Raw genomic sequence first — 22,933 nt, 5'->3', positions numbered from 1 at the left:
AACGATGGCTAACATAGTAGTGTCAACTCTGCATATTGATTTTATTCTAAGTAGCTGCATTTGCATTTGACTGAGCTGTTTTCTAGTGACATTTATTTGGATACATCCATGCTACTGTACACAGATGTTGCCTGTGGAGGGATGACACCCACACAAAGTCAATTCCATCTATTTAAGTAAAAGTTTTAAAATTAGAATGTATTTTTTATGTTTATGTTCATTCATAGTTCAGTTGATAGCTGCAATATTACTACCCACATTTAATACAAATATTACTACTTATATTTCAAAATATTACTATTTACATTTAATACAAATATTACTACTTACATGTAATATAAATATTACTATTTACATTTAATAAAATATTACTACTTACATTTAATACAAATATTACTATTTACATTTAATACAAATATTACTACTTACATGTAATATAAATATTACTATTTACATTTAATATAAATATTACTACTTACATTTAATATAAATCTTTTTTTAGTGGTTGGGGGGTAGAATCGAGTGAATTTAGGCCATTGCTGGGCCAATTCTGTCTCCGTTCAGACTGCCAGATCGGGCCTAGTCTGTACCGTCATTCATTTCGGACTCGGGCCGGATCCGGCAGCCAGACCCAGGCCAGCAGATTTAGATCTGGCATGCCGGAATCAGGCCAAATGTGGGCCAGACATTCGTGTTACCTGGGGAAGCTCGGGAACAAATGGTGCTTTCAAGACAACTGGGAACTCTGAAAGAATCCTGAGGTCAAATCATGACGTCAGTGATCTTCAGGTCGGAAAGTCGGAGCGCTAGAAAGATGCCAGAGTTTCTGACTTGGAACTCCAAGTTGGATGACAGTTCAAAACTATTTTTCCCAGTTGGAGATGGCTGATGAATGGCTGATGTTTGTCTGTTTTATTTGCCAGTTGTTTGGAGCACAGCAAAAACAGAAATAAGAATGAATAGAAAGGCCATCTCCATTCAAGTCAGTGATGGCATAATGGGTGGACTGGCAGCCATTTTGAGTGTACCCATGCCAGAAAGTAAAAGCAGGAAATGCACCCTTCAACCTGTGCTGTGTGATTTGTTGAGTTAACACAATTTATATTAAATAAAACAAAAATGTCATTGCATGAGCCATCAGTTAGCATCCTTTGAATGAACATTCTACATTACCAGGTAAATCCAATATCAGTTGATAGAACATTCCAAACCATACCATGGAAATGATTACAACACATTACCAGGCAGCCATTTTGAGTGTACCCGTTTGTTTACCAGCCAGGGTAAGAGCTTCTAATACGTTCTATTCATTGTAATTTCTATGGTCAAAACCCACGCCCCGTTACGTACCGACGCAAAGATGTGATACGTGATGCAAGTGACGCAGTTACGCAGCGCATGCTTTTGTAACCCCAAGCGTCCCTTGAACCAAGGCAAAGGTATTTTTGCAACATTTGAAAGGTTTTATGTATGTAGCTAACGTTTCTTTAAGTTTGATACATTTTCTTGATATTATTGTTGTGTTATACATGATCGCAACCAATTAAACCAAGTTTTTAACCCGTTTGGTGCAGTCGTTGCTTGCACAATGTTGGGCTAGCTAGCTAGCAGTAGATAAGTTCAATCAATGCATTTTCATTTAACGTTATTTGATTTTACTTCCTAAACTCGGTTGGTTATTATTGCAAACATAAGGTGCTTGTTAACAGTTTGTACGGTCTACGATTTATGTTTGTAATGTGAATGTTACGAATGGCTTTTGTCGTAGCTAGCTACAGCAGCTATCTTGCATTGTATGTCCCGTTGGTATGCTAACGTTAGTTACTTAACCAGCCAGTGGGCTTCCATAGTATTCGCATGATAGTTAAGCTTTCTTTGCTAGCTAGTTGAAGTTATAGAAGTTAAAAGTCCATAATAAAAACGTTTTTGATTTGTAGCAAATAATGATGACCATGTTTTGATCGATTTCAGCCAAGTTCGTTGAAGAAGCCTGAGCGGAGATGTACCGTCCCAAACCGACGCTGCGGGACCGACAGCACCTGTACCGGCTGATCATCAGCCAGTTGCTGTATGACGGTTACACCAACATCGCCAACAACCTCATCACGGAGGTGAAGCCACAGAGCGTCGTGTCGCCCTCTGAGAACCTCATGCAGCTGGCCAAGATAGGTGAGTGGGTAGTGGACTAGCTCGTAGGAGAATACTAACTACATGTCTGCAGTGTGGTTGTTTTGGAACTATACTGCTCCACTGATTCATCCATCCCGTCCTCCCAAGACATAGCGAATGGTGACAGTGTAGTTTGCTAGCTAAATGGCTGTAGTGTTGTGTCACTGTTTTAATCAACTGTATTGCTCCATTCACCCCCAGGCAAGGAGAATGATGACTGTGGTGCACAAGATTGTAAAACTGTATCTCTCCATCCAACCTCCTCTCTCCAGGCATGGAGAATGATGACAGTGCGGTGCAGTATGCCATCGGGCGGTCTGACACAGTGGCACCAGGCGTTGGCATCGACCTGGAGTTTGACGCTGATGTCCAGTCCATGTCCCCCGAGGCGTCTGAGTACGAGACTTGTTACGTGACGTCTCATAAGGGTCCCTGTCGCGTGGCCACCTACAGCCGGGACGGGCAGCTCATTGCTACGGGCTCCGCAGACGCCTCCATCAAAGTCTTGGACACAGAACGTATGCTGGCCAAGAGTGCCATGCCCATAGAGGTGAGACAGGGGGCTGACATAGTGGTATGGTCTTGAATTGTAAAGTGTTGTAGCCTGTATGGACATTGTTTTGCAAACAGTTTGAACATATTTACCTGCCATGTTGCATTATTCAAGTAGGTTAACTTGTGTGAAACATGAGTGGGGAGATAATGCAGCCAGACAGATGATGATGAATGAGGAACTGGAGCAGGCTCTGCGCTTCCTTTTATAAAGGGGCTGCTCTGATAGACAGACTTGAGCCTCTCGAGACATTTGACAGACTGAATGTAACAAATTCTAGCACCGAAACTTTGTTTTTTGTATCGCAGGAGGGTATAGAAGTTTTGGTATACCATGCAACACTATGATAGAGACCTACCCGTATTTGTCTAATAAGAACGGTGTGCTGTAATAAGACCTAGGTGATCAGAACATTAATGTTCCTGTGTGTTCTAGGTGATGATGAATGAGACAGCCCAGCAGAACATGGAGAACCACCCTGTGATCAGAACACTGTACGACCACGTGGATGAGGTCACGTGTCTGGCATTCCACCCCACGGAACAGATCCTGGCGTCTGGGTCACGTGACTACACCCTCAAACTGTTTGACTACTCCAAGCCCTCTGCCAAGAGAGCCTTCAAACATGTACAGGTAACGAGGCGGGGCCTTTAGACGGGTAGCAACAGAGGCGGGGCCTTTAGACGGGTAGCAACAGAGGCGGGGCCTTTAGACGGGTAGCAACAGAGGCGGGGCCTTTAGACGGGTAGCAACAGAGGCGGGGCCTTTAGACGGGTACAGGTAACAACGTTCTCCTCTCGGATTGTCTGTTTGTGTAGACAGTGATGGGAGCTGGGGGGGTGTAGATGTCGATTGGGGGGGGGGGGTGCAGAACCATTAGAAAACAGGAAGTTGTGTTGAGTAGAGATATCAGGGGTTTGGACAGAACCTATAGAAAACGGGAACATGCGTGCTGGCCTGGCGGGGCAAACCTGTTGTATCATATTACTACTTGGTGAGAATTGGCTTTTTATCACATAGTTAGTAAAATGTTGGTATTGTGACAACTGCTCTGAAAATAATGTAATTGTCACCTTTTTGAGCCCAGCAGTTAGCAACCCTGGATTAGATATACTAACAGTAGTGTGTCTCTGTGTCTGCTCCCCACAGGAAGCAGAGATGCTGCGTGCCATCTCCTTCCACCCGTCAGGTGACTTCCTGTTGGTGGGGACACAGCACCCGACCCTCCGCCTCTACGACGTTAACACCTTCCAATGCTTCGTCTCCTGCAACCCTCTAGACCAGCATACTGACACCATCAGTGGAGTCAACTACAACCCTAATGCTAACAGGTAACCCCTGACCTCTAACCCTCTAGATCAGGTATTCCCAAACTGGGTGCAATGCTGTCGTGGGTACGCCAAATAAAAATGTGATTCACTTTTTTTATTTTTTTATTTATTTTTCTTCGTGTTCAAAAAGTCCATTGATATTTCCCAACGGGGCTATACATCTGGGTGAGGTTTTTTTCTCGCCTGAGTAACTTCGTTTCACTGCCAAAAATACAGTTAAACCATCTAGTGTTCAACAACACAATGTCAAAAACAGGTAACCTAGTTAAATAATTAACATCCAATCACATTAACCGTTACTCATCCAATCACATTAACCGTTACTCATCCAATCACATTAACCGTTACTCATCCAATCACATTAACCGTTACTCATCCAATCACATTAACCGTTACTCATCCAATCACATTAACCGTTACTCATCCAATCACATTAACCGTTACTCATCCAATCACATTAACCGTTACTCTTGCACAGACATTTAGAAACGAAACATGACAACTTGAAAAACAAGCCACTGGAGTTTTTCGAATGTGAATAAGTATGATTTTCGAGTAGTAAGACATGTATAAAAGCAACAGATACCATTAATAAGAAGGGGTGAGAAGCATCTTATATGGTGAGCTACCGAGTGGCTAGGACAGGCAAGACCCATACTATTGTGGAGGACTTCATTCTTCCTGCTGCTGAGGATAATGCTGGGACAATGCTGGGGAAAAGGCCCAAATAAACTATACAGACTATGTCTTCATCAAACAACACTTTCATGACATGGCAGGAGATGTTTGAAACAATTACTGCTTCGCATACAAGCCAGTGAATTATATGCATTACAGCTGGATGAGTCAACAGACCTGGCGGGCCTGGTACAGCTCCTGGTATATGTCTGTTACGTTTATGGGGAGTCAATTAAGGAAGACATCCTCTTCTGGACACCAGGACAACAAGCAAGGATATAAAAAAAATAATAATAATGAAGTATTGGACAGCTTTGACATCAAATGGACTTTGGTGGTCAAGATGTGTTGGTATCTGGCGCAAAAGCCATGACAGGAAGACCTAGTGGAGTGGTAACGTGCGTGCAAGCAGTTGCTCCCGATTCCACTTGGGTCACTGCGGCATCCACCGAGAGGCTCTTGGGTACACTGCAGCATCCACCTAGAGGCTCTTGGGTACACTGCAGCATCCACCGAGAGGCTCTTGGGTCACTGCAGCATCCACCAAGAGGCTCTTGGGTACACTGCAGCATCCACCTAGAGGCTCTTGGGTACACTGCAGTATCCACCTAGAGGCTCTTGGGTACACTGCAGTATCCACCTAGAGGCTCTTGGGTACACTGCAGCATCCCCCTAGAGGCTCTTGGGTACACTGCAGCATTCCCCTAGAGGCTCTTGGGTACACTGCAGCATCCCCCTAGAGGCTCTTGGGTACACTGCAGCATCCCCTAGAGGCTCTTGGGTACACTGCAGCATCCCCCTAGAGGCTCTTGGGTACACTACAGCATCCACCTAGAGGTTCTTGGGTACACTGCAGCATCCACCTAGAGGTTCTTGGGTACACTGCAGCATCCACCGAGAGGCTCTTGGGTACACTACAGCATCCACCTAGAGGCTCTTGGGTACACTGCAGCATCCACCGAGAGGCTCTTGCTGCCAAGGAAATGCCTGACAGCTTGAAAGATGTTTTGGACACTACAGTGAAAATGGTTAACTTTGTTAAAGCAAGGCCCCTGAACTCTCGTGTATTTTCTGCGTTATGCAATGATAAGGGCAGCGACCATGTAACGCTTTTACAACATACAGAAGTGCGCTGGTTATCAAGGGGAAAAGTATTGGCACGTCTTTTGAATTGAGAGACGAGCTTAAAGTTTTCTTAACTGACCATAATTTTCACTTGTCTGACCTCTTGCATGATGACAAGTTTCACACAACTGGCCTATCTGGGTGATGTTTGTTCTCCCCTGAATGATCTGAATCTAGGATTACAGGGACTCTCTGCAACTATATTCAATGTGCGGAACAAAATTGAGGCTATGATTAAGAAGTTGGCGCCCTTCTGTCTGCATTAACAAGGACAACACACAGGTCTTTCCATCATTGTATGATTTTTTTTGTGTGCAAATTAACTCAATTTACGGACAATGTCATGTGATATAGTGAAGCACCTGAGTGAATTGGGTGCGCAATTACGCAGGTACTTCCCCACAACGGATGATACAAACAACTGGATTTGTTATCCCTTTCATGCCCTGCCTCCAGTTTACTTACCGATATCTGAACAACAGAGCCTCATCCAAATTGCAACAAGCGGTTCTGTGAAAATGTAATTTAATTAGAAGACTTCAAACCTATCAACTCCCGAGATGAGGCTCGTGTGACCGAAGTGAAATGGCTAACATGTTAGCGCGCGCTAATTGTCGTTGTTGCTGGTTCGAGCCCAGGGAGGAGCGAGGAGAGGGACGGAAACTATACTGTTACACTGGCAATACTAAAGTGCCTATATGAACATCCAATAGTCAAAGGTTAATGAAATACAAATGGTATAGAGGGAAATAGTCCTATAATTCCTATAATAACTACAACCTAAAACCTCTTACCTGGGAATATTGAAGACTCGTGTTAAAAGGAACCACCAGCTTTCATATGTTCTCATGTTCTGAGCAAGGAACTGAAACTTTAGCTTTCTTACATGGCACATATTGCACTTTTACTTTCTTCTCCAACACTTTGTTTTTGCATTATTTAAACCAAATTGAACATGTTTCATTATTTATTTGAGGCTAAATAGATTTTATTGATGTATTATATTAAGTTAAAATAAGTGTTCTTTCAGTATTGTTGTAATTGTCATTATTACAAATAAATAAATAAAATCGGCCGATTTAAATCGGTATCGGCGTTGAAAAATCATAATCAGTCGACCTCTAGTCTACATACTTGTGGTCATGTAGTGTATCTTTTGATTTCTAAGGTTTGTATTATTCACAACTAAAGTTACCATGTAAGTCTAAATCTAGCATTTAGGACCAGTTTCAAATCATCACTTTTATGCTCAACGTAGCCACTTCATATAAGTACTCGCCCCGGGAATGGGGAAAAATATCCTCTTTTATTCAGCTAAGTTTAATTTTCTCATTCTATAAAATTATGTCAATATCTTGTCTGCTAAATGAACAAGTCTACAGCCAGATAACATACAGTATCTAGTCTGATAAATGAACAGGTCTATAGTCAGATAACATACAGTATCTAGTCTGATAAATGAACAAGTTTACAGTCTATAGTCAGATAACATACAGTATCTAGTCTGATAAATGAACAGGTCTACAGCCAGATAACATACAGTATCTAGTCTGATAACATACAGTATCTAGTCTGATAACATACAGTATCTAGTCTGATAAATGAACAAGCCTACAGTCTATAGTCAGATAACATACAGTCTATAGTCAGATAACATACAGTATCTAGTCTGATAAATGAACAAGCCTACAGTCTATAGCCAGATAACATACAGTATCTAGTCTGATAAATGAACAAGTCTACAGTCTATAGCCAGATAACATACAGTATCTAGTCTAATAAATGAACAAGTCTACAGCCAGATAACATACAGTATCTAGTCTGATAAATGAACAAGCCTACAGTCTATAGCCAGATAACATACAGTATCTAGTCTGATAAATGAACAAGCCTACAGTCTATAGCCAGATAACATACAGTATCTAGTCTGATAAAGGAACAAGTCTACAGTCTATAGCCAGATAACATACAGTATCTAGTCTGATAAAGGAACAAGTCTACAGTCTATAGCCAGATAACATACAGTATCTAGTCTGATAAAGGAACAAGCCTACAGTCTATAGCCAGATAACATACAGTATCTAGTCTGATAAATGAACAAGTCTACAGTCTATAGCCAGATAACATAGCAGGCCAACTCATATTCTGTTCTTCTTCTGGCAGTCTTCTGCTTGACAATAACCAGCTGACAGAATATATCTGCCACAGCCCTTAGGTCCCCAACACATGACCTTAACCCTGACAGAATATATCTGCCACAGCCCTTAGGTCCCCAACACATGACCTTAACCTGACAGAATATATCTGCCACAGCCCTTAGGTCTGGCAGTCTTCTGCTTGACAATAACCAGCTGACAGAATATATCTGCCACAGCCCTTAGGTCCCCAACACATGACCTTAACCCTGACAGAATATATCTGCCACAGCCCTTAGGTCCCCAACACATGACCTTAACCCTGACAGAATATATCTGCCACAGTCCTTAGGTCTGGCAGTCTTCTGCTTGACAATAACCAGCTGACAGAATATATCTGCCACAGCCCTTAGGTCCCCAACACATGACCTTAACCCTGACAGAATATATCTGCCACAGCCCTTAGGTCCCCAACACATGACCTTAACCCTGACAGAATATATCTGCCACAGCCCTTAGGTCCCCAACACATGACCTTAACCCTGACAGAATATATCTGCCACAGCCCTTAGGTCCCTAACACATGACCTTAACCCTGACAGAATATATCTGTCACAGCCCTTAGGTCCCCAACACATGACCTTAACCCTGACAGAATATATCTGCCACAGCCCTTAGGTCCCCAACACATGACCTTAACCCTGACAGAATATATCTGCCACAGCCCTTAGGTCCCCAACACATGACCTTAACCCTGACAGAATATATCTGCCACAGCCCTTAGGTCCCCAACACATGACCTTAACCCTGACAGAATATAACTGCCACAGCCCTTAGGTCCCCAACACATGACCTTAACCCTGACAGTGTCAACAGGTGGGTTCACTAGACTGGCTCAGTCCCTGACCCATGACCTTAACCCTGACAGTGTCAACAGGTGGGTTCACTAGACTGGCTCAGTCCCTGACCCATGACCTTAACCCTCTGCTCATTCTGTGTCTCCAGCTATGTGACGTGCAGTAAGGACGGCAGTATCAAGCTGTGGGACGGCGTGTCTAACCGCTGTGTGATGACGTTTGATAAGGCCCATGATGGGGCGGAGGTCTGCTCCGCTGTCTTCTCGAAGAACTCCAAGTACGTCCTCTCCACCGGGAAAGACTCTGTCGCCAAACTGTGGGAGATCTCCACCGGGCGCCCCTGGTCAAATACACAGGTAACCTCTTACCCGAACCCCTTACCACAGACACTTGCCTTAACCCCCCCCAGACACTAGCCTTAACCCCCCCAGACACTAGCCTTAACCTCCCACCCCAGACACTAGCCTTAATCCCCCCAGACACTAGCCTTAACCCCCCAGGCACTAGCCTTAACCCCCCCCAGACACTAGCCTTAACCTCCCACCCCCAGACACTAGCCTTAATCCCCCCCAGACACTAGCCTTAACCCCCCCAGACACTAGCCTTAACCCCCCCCAGACACTAGCCTTAACCCCCCCAGACATTAGCCTTAACCCCCCCCCAGACACTAGCCTTAACCCCCCAGACACTAGCCTTAACCCCCCCAGACACTAGCCTTAACCCCCCTTAAACCCTTTCCTATCTCCCCCTAAGATGAGTGTGTTATTGGGGAATAGACAGGGAGAGGGGCTGAGGTGTTCTGGGGTGGTGTCGACTGATTAATCGGTATGGCCGATTTCAAGTTTTCATAACAATCGGTATTTTTGGGCACCGATTTCTGTTTAAAAAAAATATATATATATTTATTTGTATCTGTTATTTAACGAGGCAAGTTAAATCAAATTCTTATTTTCAATGACTGCCTAGAAACGGTGGGTTAACTGCCTTGTTCAGGGGCAGAACGACAGATTTTTACCTTGTCAGCTCAGGGGTTCCAGTCTTGCAACCGCACAGTTAACTAGTCCAACGCTCTAACCATTGCACTCCACGAGTAGCCTGCCTGTTACGCGAATGTAGTAGAAGCTAAGGTAAATTGCTAGCTAGCATTAAACTTATCTTATAAAAGACAATCAATCATAATCACTAGTTACTACCAATCCAGTTTAGCAGGCAATATCAACCAGGTGAAATTGTCATTTCTCTTGTGTTCATTGCACGCAGAGTCAGTGTATATGCAACAGTTTGGGCTGCCTGGCTTATTGCAAACTAATTTGCCAGAATTTCACGTAAATATGATGTACATTGGTTGTGCAATGTCACGGGAATATTTAGACTTATGGATGCCATCCGTTAGATAAAATACCGAACGGTTCCGTATTTCACTGAAATAATAAACGTTTTGTTTTCGAAATGATAGTTTCCAGATTCAATCATATTAATGACCAAAGGCTCGTATTTCTGTGTGTTATTAAGTCTGATTTGATAGAGCAGTCTGACTGAGCAGCAGCAGGCCCGTAATCATTCATTCAAACAGCACTTTCGTGCGTTTTGCCAGCAGCTCTTCACAAGCACAGCGCTGTTTATGACTTCAAGTCTATCAGCCTAATGGCTGGTGTAACCAATGTGAAATGGCTAGCTAGTTAGCTGGGTGTGCGCTAATACTGTTTCAAACGTCACTCACTTTTAGATTTGGAGTAGTTATTCCCCTTGCGCTGCAAGGGCCGCGGCTTTTGTGAAGCGATGGGTAACGATGCTTCGAGTGTGGCTGTTGTCGATGTGTTCCTGGTTCGAGCCCAGGTAGGAGCGAGGAGGGGGACGGAAGCTATACTGTTACACTGGCAATACTATAGTGCCTATAAGAACATCCAATAGTCAAAGGTTAATGAAATACAAATAGTATAGAGGGAAATAGTCCTGTAAATACTATATTAACTTCAACCTAAAACCTCTTACCTTGGAATATTGAAGTCTCATGTTAAAAGGAACCACCAACTTTCACATGTTCTCATGTTCTGAGCAAGGAACTTAAACGTTAGCTTTTTTTTACCAGGCACATATTACTTTCTTCTCCAACACTGTTTGTTTTATTTAAACCAAATTGAACATATTTCATTATTTATTTATCTGGGGTGGTGTTGGTTGAGTTAGGACAAAGAGAGAGGAGGTCTGGGGTGGGTTGAGTCAGGACAAAGAGAGAGGAGGTCTGGGATGGGTTGAGTCAGGACAAAGAGAGAGGAGGTCTGGGATGGGTTGAGTCAGGACAAAGAGAGAGGTCTGGGATGGGTTGAGTCAGGACAAAGAGAGAGGTCTGGGATGGGTTGAGTCAGGACAAAGAGAGAGGAGGTCTGGGGTGGGTTGAGTCAGGACAAAGAGAGAGGAGGTCTGGGATGGGTTGAGTCAGGACAAAGAGAGGAGGTCTGGGGGTGGGTTGAGTCAGGACAAAGAGAGAGGAGGTCTGGGGTGGGTTGAGTCAGGACAAAGGGAGAGGGGGTCTGGGATGGGTTGAGTCAGGACAAAGAGAGAGGAGGTCTGGGATGGGTTGAGTCAGGACAAAGAGAGAGGAGGTCTGGGGTGGGTTGAGTTGAGTCAGGACAAAGAGAGAGAGGAGGTCTTTTTTATTTTATTTTTTTATTTAACCTTTATTTAACCAGGTAGGCTAGTTGAGAACAAGTTCTCATTTGCAACTGCGACCTGGCCAAGATAAAGCATAGCAGTGTGAACAGACAACACAGAGTTACACATGGAATAAACAATTAACAAGTCAATAACACAGTAGAAAAAAAAATGGGCAGTCTATATACAATGTGTGCAAAAGGCATGAGGAGGTAGGCGAATAATACAATTTTGCAGATTAACACTGGGGTGATAAATGATCAGATGGTCATGTACAGGTAGAGATATTGGTGTGCAAAAGAGCAGAAAAGTAAATAAAAAAATAAAAAAAACAGTATAAAAACAGTATGGGAATGAGGTAGGTGAAAATGGGTGGGCTATTTACCAATAGACTATGTACAGCTGCAGCGATCGGTTAGCTGCTCGGATAGCTGATGTTTGAAGTTGGTGAGGGAGATAAAAGTCTCCAACTTCAGCGATTTTTGCAGTTCGTTCCAGTCACAGGCAGCAGAGTACTGGAACGAAAGGCGGCCAAATGAGGTGTTGGCTTTAGGGATGATCAGTGAGATACACCTGCTGGAGCGTGTGCTACGGATGGGTGTTGCCATCGTGACCAGTGAACTGAGATAAGGCGGAGCTTTACCTAGCATGGACTTGTAGATGACCTGGAGCCAGTGGGTCTGGCGACGAATATGTAGCGAGGGCCAGCCGACTAGAGCATACAAGTCGCAGTGGTGGGTGGTATAAGGTGCTTTGGTGACAAAACGGATGGCACTATGATAGACTGCATCCAGTTTGCTGAGTAGAGTGTTGGAGGCCATTTTGTAGATGACGTCGCCGAAATCGAGGATCGGTAGGATAGTCAGTTTTACTAGGGTAAGCTTGGCGGCGTGAGTGAAGGAGGCTTTGTTGCGGAATAGAAAGCCGACTCTTGATTTGATTTTCGATTGGAGATGTTTGATGTGAGTCTGGAAGGAGAGTTTGCAGTCTAGCCAGACACCTAGGTACTTATAGATGTCCACCTATTCAAGGTCGGAACCATCCAGGGTGGTGATGCTAGTCGGGCATGCGGGTGCAGGCAGCGATCGGTTGAAAAGCATGCATTTGGTTTTACTCGCGTTTAAGAGCAGTTGGAGGCCACGGAAGGAGTGCTGTATGGCATTGAAGCTCGTTTGGAGGTTAGATAGCACAGTGTCCAATGACGGGCCGAAAGTATATAGAATGGTGTCGTCTGCGTAGAGGTGGATCAGGGAATTGCCCGCAGCAAGAGCAACATCATTGATATATACAGAGAAAAGAGTCGGCCCGAGAATTGAACCCTGTGGCACCCCCATAGACTGCCAGAGGACCGGACAGCATGCCCTCCGATTTGACACACTGAACTCTGTCTGCAAAGTAATTGGTGAACCAGGCAAGGCAGTCATCCGAGAAACCGAGGCTATTGAGTCTGCCGATAAGAATATGGTGATTGACAGAGTCGAAAGCCTTGGCGAGGTCGATGAAGACGGCTGCACAGTACTGTCTTTTATCGATGGCGGTAATGATATCGTTTAGTACCTTGAGCGTGGCTGAGGTGCACCCGTGACCGGCTCGGAAACCAGATTGCACAGCGGAGAAGGTACGGTGGGATTCGAGATGGTCAGTGACCTGTTTGTTGACTTGGCTTTCGAAGACCTTAGATAGGCAGGGCAGGATGGATATAGGTCTATAGCAGTTTGGGTCCAAGGTGTCTCCCCTTTGAAGAGGGGGATGACTGCGGCAGCTTTCAATCCTTGGGGATCTCAGACGATATGAAAGAGAGGTTGAACAGGCTGGTAATAGGGGTTGCGACAATGGCGGCAGATAGTTTCAGAAATAGAGGGTCCAGATTGTCAAGCCCAGCTGATTTGTACGGGTCTAGGTTTTGCAGCTCTTTCAGAACATCTGCTATCTGGATTTGGGTAAAGGAGAACCTGGAGAGGCTTGGGCGAGGAGCTGCGGGGGGGGCGGAGCTGTTGGCCGAGGTTGGAGTAGCCAGGCGGAAGGCATGGCCAGCCGTTGAGAAGTGCTTATTGAAGCTTTCGATAATCGTGGATTTATCGGTGGAGACCGTGTTACCTAGCCTCAGTGCAGTGGGCAGCTGGGAGGAGGTGCTCTTATTCTCCATGGACTTCACAGTGTCCCAGAACTTTTTGGAGTTGGAGCTAGAGGATGCAAACTTCTGCCTGAAGAAGCTGGCCTTAGCTTCTTTGAGTCAGGACAAAGAGAGAGGAGGTCTGGGGTGGGTTGAGTCAGGACAAAGAGAGAGGAGGTCTGGGGTGGGTTGAGTCAGGACAAAGAGAGAGGAGGTCTGGGATGGGTTGAGTCAGGAAAAAGAGAGAGGAGGTCTGGGGGTGGGTTGAGTCAGGACAAAGGGAGAGGAGGTCTGGGGTGGGTTGAGTCAGGACAAAGAGAGAGGAGATCTGGGGTGGGTTGAGTCAGGACAAAGAGAGAGGAGGTCTGGGGTGAGTTGAGTCAGGACAAAGAGAGAGGTCTGGGGTGGGTTGAGTCAGGACAAAGGGAGGTCTGGGATGGGTTGAGTCAGGACAAAGAGAGGTCTGGGGTGGGTTGAGTCAGGACAAAGAGAGAGGAGGTCTGGGATGGGTTGAGTCAGGACAAAGGGAGAGGAGGTCTGGGATGGGTTGAGTCAGGACAAAGGGAGGTCTGGGATGGGTTGAGTCAGGACAAAGAGAGGTCTGGGGTGGGTTGAGTCAGGACAAAGAGAGGTCTGGGGTGGGTTGAGTTAGAACAAAGAGAGAGGAGGTCTGGGATGGGCTGAGTCAGGACAAAGAGAGAGGAGGTCTGGGGTGGGTTGAGTCAGGACAAAGAGAGAGGAGGTCTGGGGTGGGTTGAGTCAGGGCAAAGAGAGAGGAGGTCTGGGGTGAGTTGAGTCAGGACTAAGAGAGAGGTCTGGGGTGGGTTGAGTCAGGACAAAGAGAGGTCTGGGATGGGTTGAGTCAGGACAAAGGGAGGTCTGGGGTGGGTTGAGTCAGGACAAAGAGAGGTCTGGGGTGGGTTGAGTTAGAACAAAGAGAGAGGAGGTCTGGGATGGGTTGAGTCAGGACAAAGAGAGAGGAGGTCTGGGATGGGTTGAGTCAGGACAAAGAGAGAGGTCTGGGGTGGGTTGAGTCAGGACAAAGAGAGAGGAGGTCTGGGATGGGTTGAGTCAGGACAAAGAGAGAGGAGGTCTGGGATGGGTTGAGTCAGGACAAATAGAGGGGTCTGGGGTGGGTTGAGTCAGGACAAAGAGAGAGGTCTGGGGTGGGTTGAGTCAGGACAAAGAGAGAGGTCTGGAATGGGTTGAGTCAGGACAAAGAGAGAGGTCTGGGATGGGTTCAGTTGAGTCCGGACAAAGAGAGGAGGTCTGGGGTGGGTTGAGTCAGGACAAAGAGAGGTCTGGCGTGGGTTGAGTCAGGACTAAGAGAGAGGTCTGGGGTGGGTTGAGTCAGGACTAAGAGAGAAGTCTAGGGTGGGTTGAGTCAGGACAAAGAGAGAGGAGGTCTGGGATGGGTTCAGTTGAGTCAGGACAAAGAGAGAGGAGGTCTGGGGTGGGTTGAGTCAGGACAAAGAGGTCTGGGGTGGGTTGAGTCAGGACAAAGAGAGAGGTCTGGGATGGGTTGAGTCAGGACAAAGAGAGAGGAGGTCTGGGATGGGTTGAGTCAGGACAAAGAGAGAGGTCTGGGATGGGTTGAGTCAGGACAAAGAGGAGGTCTGGGATGGGTTGAGTCAGGACAAAGAGAGAGGAGGTCTGGGGTGGGTTCAGTTGAGTCAGGACAAAGAGAGAGGAGGTCTGGGGTGGGTTGAGTCAGGACAAAGAGGTCTGGGGTGGGTTGAGTCAGGACAAAGAGAGAGGTCTGGGATGGGTTGAGTCAGGACAAAGAGAGAGGAGGTCTGGGATGGGTTGAGTCAGGACAAAGAGAGAGGTCTGGGATGGGTTGAGTCAGGACAAAGAGGAGGTCTGGGATGGGTTGAGTCAGGACAAAGAGAGAGGAGGTCTGGGGTGGGTTGAGTCAGGACAAAGAGAGAGAGGAGGTCTGGGATGGGTTGAGTCAGGACAAAGAGAGAGGAGGTCTGGGAAGGGTTGAGTCAGGACAAAGAGAGGTCTGGGGGTGGGTTGAGTCAGGACAAAGAGAGAGGAGGTCTGGGGTGGTGATGGTTGAGTCAGGACAAAGAGAGAGGTCTGGGATGGGTTGAGTCAGGACAAAGAGAGAGGAGGTCTGGGATGGGTTGAGTCAGGACAAAGAGAGAGGAGGTCTGGGATGGGTTGAGTCAGGACAAAGAGAGAGGAGGTCTGGGAAGGGTTGAGTCAGGACAAAGAAAGAGGTCTGGGATGGGTTGAGTCAGGACAAAGAGAGAGGAGGTCTGGGATGGGTTGAGTCAGGACAAAGTGAGAGGTCTGGGATGGGTTGAGTCAGGACAAAGAGAGAGGAGGTCTGGGGTGGGTTGAGTCAGGACAAAGAGAGAGGAGGTCTGGGATGGGTTGAGTCAGGACAAAGAGAGGTCTGGGGGTGGGTTGAGTCAGGACAAAGAGAGAGGAGGTCTGGGGTGGTGATGGTTGAGTCAGGACAAAGAGAGAGGTCTGGGATGGGTTGAGTCAGGACAAAGAGATAGGTCTGGGATGGGTTGAGTCAGGACAAAGAGAGAGGAGGTCTGGGGTGGGTTGAGTCAGGACAAAGAGAGGAGGTCTGGGGGTGGGTTGAGTCAGGACAAAGAGAGAGGAGGTCTGGGGTGGGTTGAGTCAGGACAAAGAGAGAGGAGGTCTGGGATGGGTTGAGTCAGGACAAAGAGAGGAGGTCTGGGGGTGGGTTGAGTCAGGACAAAGAGAGAGGAGGTCTGGGGTGGGTTGAGTCAGGACAAAGGGAGAGGGGGTCTGGGATGGGTTGAGTCAGGACAAAGAGAGAGGAGGTCTGGGATGGGTTGAGTCAGGACAACGAGAGGTCTGGGATGGGTTGAGTCAGGACAACGAGAGAGGAGGTCTGGGGTGGGTTGAGTCAGGACAAAGTGAGAGAAGGTCTGGGGTGGGTTGAGTCAGGACAAAGAGAGAGGAGGTCTGTGATGGGTTGAGTCAGGACAAAGAGAGAGGAGGTCTGGGATGGGTTGAGTCAGGACAAAGAGAGAGGAGGTCTGGGATGGGTTGAGTCAGGACAAAGAGAGAGGAGGTCTGGGAAGGGTTGAGTCAGGACAAAGAAAGAGGTCTGGGATGGGTTGAGTCAGGACAAAGAGAGAGGAGGTCTGGGATGGGTTGAGTCAGGACAAAGAGAGAGGAGGTCTGGGGTGGGTTGAGTCAGGACAAAGAGAGAGGAGGTCTGGGATGGGTTGAGTCAGGACAAAGAGAGGTCTGGGGGTGGGTTGAGTCAGGACAAAGAGAGAGGAGGTCTGGGGTGGTGATGGTTGAGTCAGGACAAAGAGAGAGGTCTGGGATGGGTTGAGTCAGGACAAAGAGAGAGGAGGTCTGGGATGGGTTGAGTCAGGACAAAGAGAGAGGAGGTCTGGGGTGGGTTGAGTCAGGACAAAGAGAGAGGAGGTCTGGGATGGGTTGAGTCAGGACAAAGAGAGGAGGTCTGGGGGTGGGTTGAGTCAGGACAAAGTGAGAGAAGGTCTGGGGTGGGTTGAGTCAGGACAAAGAGAGAGGAGGTCTGTGATGGGTTGAGTCAGGACAAAGAGAGAGGAGGTCTGGGATGGGTTGAGTCAGGACAAAGAGAGAGGAGGTCTGGGGTGGGTTGAGTCAGGACAAAGAGAGAGAGGAGGTCTGGGATGGGTTGAGTCAGGACAAAGAGAGAGGAGGTCTGGGAAGGGTTGAGTCAGGACAAAGAAAGAGGTCTGGGATGGGTTGAGTCAGGACAAAGAGAGAGGAGGTCTGGGATGGGTTGAGTCAGGACAAAGAGAGGTCTGGGGGTGGGTTGAGTCAGGACAAAGAGAGAGGAGGTCTGGGGTGGTGATGGTTGAGTCAGGACAAAGAGAGAGGTCTGGGATGGGTTGAGTCAGGACAAAGAGAGAGGATGTCTGGGATGGGTTGAGTCAGGACAACGAGAGGTCTGGGATGGGTTGAGTCAGGACAACGAGAGAGGAGGTCTGGGGTGGGTTGAGTCAGGACAAAGTGAGAGAAGGTCTGGGGTGGGTTGAGTCAGGACAAAGAGAGAGGAGGTCTGGGATGGGTTGAGTCAGGACAAAGAGAGAGGAGGTCTGGGATGGGTTGAGTCAGGACAATGTTACTCTGATGTGGAATCATTCTTGCCCCTAACTTATCCGTGTGCGTCTTCCTCCCGTCAGGTGCTGGTCTGAGTGGTCGTCAGATGCATCGTACCCAGGGTGTGTTCAACCACACAGAGGACTATGTTCTGCTGCCTGATGAGAGAACCATCTCTCTATGCTGCTGGGACTCCCGATCTGCAGAGAGGAAGAACCTTCTGTCCCTGGGTCACAACAACATCGTCCGCTGTATCGTCCACTCCCCCACCAACCCAGGGTTCATGACCTGTAGTGATGACTTCAGGGCCCGCTTCTGGTACAGACGTACTACCACCGACTGAGACCCCTCTGTTGTACCTCTGACCCCTCTGTACCAACACACTACCACAGAGCCCAAACAAAATCCCTCACCACTGAGGAAACCCCCCATTGACGACGACTCCACAGCCAAACAGCTCCTTACCTGACACTGGACAGCATCAGGGTCCTGCAGCCTCAGACGTTACAACAAACCGTGTCTGAGTTGACTACCCTGCCTCCATCTTGGACTGGATTTCAGTGGCGCTAGTGGGGTCTTTCTGATGACTCTGTAATGGCTTGTCATGACTGTAGTACCCAGGTATGACATCCAGGCGGCCGTGTTTGACCAGTGAGTTTCTATCTGGGCCTGGTTTCACCATGGTGGGTAGCCATGTTGGTAGAGAACACAGCTGATTGGCTGGCTGATTACATGAACAGCGTTGTTGGGAATAGTAATCATTAACTAATCTTCTAGATATTTTGAAGACCGTGAGCAACATGCTCATTAATACGTTTCTTTAATCTTTTGATAAAACAACTCCGTAGTTGAGTTTGTGGTTTTCCACTTTTTTCCCCTTTTTTTGTTTGTCTTTCTGACATTTTTAATAAAACATTGAAGAAAATATGTTTTCCTGTCAGTTCTTTGACTTGAAATTAGTCTTGAAAATCTTAGACTTGTTCTAGTATAAAGTTAAACGTTCTATAGTATTGAAATATGCAGCGTTCTTCTATAGCACGCCTGGTAATTCTTTTCCATGGAGGGCCACATTAGAATATATTTTTGCCCAGAATCGCGCGGCAGGTAGCCTAGTGGTTAGAGCAATGGACTAGTAACCGAAAGATCGGGTCCCCGAGCTGACAAGGTAAAAATCTGTTGTTCTGCCCCTGAACAAGGCAGTTAACCCACTGTTCCTAGGCTAGTTAACCCATTGTTCCTAGGCTAGTTAACCCACTGTTCCTAGGCTAGTTAACCCACTGTTCCTAGGCTAGTTAACCCACTGTTCCTAGGCTAGTTAACCCATTGTTCCTAGGCTAGTTAACCCACTGTTCCTAGGCTAGTTAACCCACTGTTCCTAGGCTAGTTAACACACTGTTCCTAGGCTAGTTAACCCACTGTTCCTAGGCTAGTTAACACACTGTTCCTAGGCTAGTTAACCCATTGTTCCTAGGCTAGTTAACCCATTGTTCCTAGGCTAGTTAACCCACTGTTCCTAGGCTAGTTAACACACTGTTCCTAGGCTAGTTAACCCATTGTTCCTAGGCTAGTTAACCCATTGTTCCTAGGCTAGTTAACCCACTGTTCCTAGGCTAGTTAACCCACTGTTCCTAGGCTAGTTAACCCACTGTTCCTAGGCTAGTTAACCCACTGTTCCTAGGCTAGTTAACCCACTGTTCCTAGGCTAGTTAACCCACTGTTCCTAGGCTAGTTAACCCACTGTTCCTAGGCTAGTTAACCCATTGTTCCTAGGCTAGTTAACCAACTGTTCCTAGGCTAGTTAACCCACTGTTCCTAGGCTAGTTAACCCACTGTTCCTAGGCAGTTAACCCATTGTTCCTAGGCTAGTTAACCCATTGTTCCTAGGCTAGTTAACCCATTGTTCCTAGGCTAGTTAACCCATTGTTCCTAGGCTAGTTAACCCATTGTTCCTAGGCTAGTTAACCCATTGTTCCTAGGCTAGTTAACCCATTGTTCCTAGGCTAGTTAACCCATTGTTCCTAGGCTAGTTAACCCATTGTTCCTAGGCTAGTTAACCCATTGTTCCTAGGCTAGTTAACCCATTGTTCCTAGGCTAGTTAACCCATTGTTCCTAGGCTAGTTAACCCACTGTTCCTAGGCTAGTTAACCCACTGTTCCTAGGCTAGTTAACCCACTGTTCCTAGGCTAGTTAACCCACTGTTCCTAGGCTAGTTAACCCACTGTTCCTAGGCTAGTTAACCCACTGTTCCTAGGCTAGTTAACCCACTGTTCCTAGGCCAGTTAACCCACTGTTCCTAGGCTAGTTAACCCACTGTTCCTAGGCTAGTTAACCCACTGTTCCTAGGCTAGTTAACCCACTGTTCCTAGGCTAGTTAACCCACTGTTCCTAGGCTAGTTAACCCACTGTTCCTAGGCTAGTTAACCCACTGTTCCTAGGCTAGTTAACCCACTGTTCCTAGGCTGGTTAACCCACTGTTCCTAGGCTAGTTAACCCACTGTTCCTAGGCTAGTTAACCCACTGTTCCTAGGCTAGTTAACCCACTGTTCCTAGGCTAGTTAACCCACTGTTCCTAGGCTAGTTAACCCACTGTTCCTAGGCTAGTTAACCCACTGTTCCTAGGCTAGTTAACCCACTGTTCCTAGGCTAGTTAACCCACTGTTCCTAGGCTAGTTAACCCACTGTTCCTAGGCTAGTTAACCCACTGTTCCTAGGCTAGTTAACCCACTGTTCCTAGGCTAGTTAACCCACTGTTCCTAGGCTAGTTAACTAACTTGCCTCGTTAAATAAAAATACATAAAAAAAAATCATATTACAGGATTATACGTGTGACTGTGACAGATATATCTACTGTAAATCACGTCCAGATATGCTACTTATTTTACTTTTTAACATGCACAGAAATAAACCATGTTCTCCTTTTGGTAGGTATTTATTATTAAACATGCAATGAACTACATGGGAGGCAAAGTACACTGTGCATTCAGCACCACGGACAGAACTCTAGTTAACGGCACAAATACACGAGAGAGAGAGAGAGCTCAACATTACATTTAAACTACTCAATCAGTGTGAGGTGTTAAGTCTCTGATGGGCGTTGACTAGAGGAGGGAAGTCTCTGATGGGCATTGACTAGAGCAGTGAAGTCAGGTATAGTTTCTGAAACTGCTCAGGATTGCTGAGAGGTGAGAGTCAGTAAGAGATGATCTGTGCCTTGACTTGTTATATTTCATCACTGAGAATGTCTGTTCACATACATAGGTTCACCCAAACAGTACAAACGTCTTCTGAGCTCGACTCCTAATCTTTGGAAAGCTTTGTTCATCGAGAGATGCATAGAACCTCGTCAGTGGCATTGTTCTGAATAGTTCTCCAATCACCGCATCAGACTGAAGATGGATCAGCTCAAGTTGCAGGTCAGTGGGAGCGTGGTCCACATTAAAGGTGAAAGGAGAGGAAACCAACAGCATGTCATTTTACAAACACTTTGAAATCCTCAAAACAACGAGAAAACTCACCGTTCAAAGCAGCAGCGATGTATACTTCTCCCGCTGGTCATCTGATAGGGAACAGACTAGTGGTGTCATCTGATAGGGAACAGACTAGTAGTGTCATCTGATAGGGAACAGACTAGTAGTGTCATCTGATAGGGAACAGACTAGTGGTGTCATCTGATAGGGAACAGACTAGTAGTGTCATCTGATAGGGAACAGACTAGTAGTGTCATCTGACAGGGAACAGACTAGTAGTGTCGGAAGGTCATCTGATAGGGAACAGACTAGTAGTGTCATCTGATAGGGAACAGACTAGTAGTGTCATCTGATAGGGTACAGACTAGTAGTGTCATCTGATAGGGAACAGACTAGTGGTGTCATCTGATAGGGAACAGGCTAGTAGTGTCATCTGATAGGGAACAGACTAGTAGTGTCATCTGATAGGGAACAGACTAGTAGTGTCATCTGATAGGGAACAGACTAGTAGTGTCATCTGATAGGGAACAGACTAGTAGTGTCAGAAGGTCATCTGATAGGGAACAGACTAGTAGTGTCATCTGATAGGGAACAGACTAGTAGTGTCATCTGATAGGGAACATACTAGTAGTGTCATCTGATAGGGAACAGACTAGTAGTGTCAGAAGGTCATCTGATAGGGAACAGACTAGTAGTGTCATCTGATAGGGAACAGACTAGTAGTGTCATCTGATAGGGAACAGACTAGTAGTGTCATCTGACAGGGAACAGACTAGTAGTGTCGGAAGGTCATCTGATAGGGAACAGACTAGTAGTGTCATCTGATAGGGAACAGACTAGTAGTGTCATCTGATAGGGAACAGACTAGTGGTGTCATCTGATAGGGAACAGGCTAGTAGTGTCATCTGATAGGGAACAGACTAGTAGTGTCATCTGATAGGGAACAGACTAGTAGTGTCATCTGATAGGGAACAGACTAGTAGTGTCAGAAGGTCATCTGATAGGAACAGACTAGTAGTGTCATCTGATAGGGAACAGACTAGTAGTGTCATCTGATAGGGAACAGACTAGTAGTGTCATCTGACTAGTAGTGTCATCTGATAGGGAACAGACTAGTGGTGTCATCTGATAGGGAACAGACTAGTAGTGTCATCTGATAGGGAACAGACTAGTAGTGTCATCTGATAGGGAACAGACTAGTGGTGTCATCTGATAGGGAACAGACTAGTAGTGTCATCTGATAGGGAACAGACTAGTAGTGTCATCTGATAGGGAACAGACTAGTAGTGTCATCTGACAGGGAACAGACTAGTAGTGTCGGATGGTCATCTGATAGGGAACAGACTAGTAGTGTCAGAAGGTCATCTGATAGGGAACAGACTAGTAGTGTCATCTGATAGGGAACAGACTGGTAGTGTCATCTGATAGGGAACAGACTAGTAGTGTCATCTGATAGGGAACAGACTAGTGGTGTCATCTGATAGGGAACAGACTAGTAGTGTCATCTGATAGGGAACAGACTAGTGGTGTCATCTGATAGGGAACAGACTAGTGGTGTCATCTGATAGGGAACAGACTAGTAGTGTCATCTGATAGGGAACAGACTAGTGGTGTCATCTGATAGGGAACAGACTAGTGGTGTCATCTGATAGGAACAGACTAGTGGTGTCATCTGATAGGGAACAGACTAGTGGTGTCATCTGACAGGAACAGACTAGTAGTGTCGGATGGTCATCTGATAGGGAACAGACTAGTGGTGT

The 22,933-nt window shown here is 46.4% G+C and overlaps 1 protein-coding gene across 1 annotated transcript; it reads left to right on the top strand.

Moving 5' to 3' along the window:
- The first annotated feature begins 1,389 nt into the window (after positions 1 to 1,389).
- LOC135570686 (cleavage stimulation factor subunit 1-like) lies at positions 1,390 to 18,630 on the top strand. The gene is given in 8 exon segments (XM_065016642.1): positions 1,390 to 1,468; positions 1,972 to 2,169; positions 2,442 to 2,719; positions 3,158 to 3,355; positions 3,872 to 4,053; positions 8,997 to 9,184; positions 9,187 to 9,204; positions 17,789 to 18,630. Coding segments are annotated over 7 exon segments (1,293 nt in total). The 5' UTR covers positions 1,390 to 1,468; positions 1,972 to 2,000; the 3' UTR covers positions 18,049 to 18,630.
- The last annotated feature ends 4,303 nt before the right edge of the window (positions 18,631 to 22,933 follow it).

This window comes from Oncorhynchus nerka, unplaced genomic scaffold (assembly GCF_034236695.1).
Source record: "Oncorhynchus nerka isolate Pitt River unplaced genomic scaffold, Oner_Uvic_2.0 unplaced_scaffold_934, whole genome shotgun sequence".
Classification (NCBI taxonomy): domain Eukaryota; kingdom Metazoa; phylum Chordata; class Actinopteri; order Salmoniformes; family Salmonidae; genus Oncorhynchus; species Oncorhynchus nerka.
Note: the sequence above shows the minus strand (reverse complement) of the source record. Positions and strands in the feature narration are given on the sequence as shown.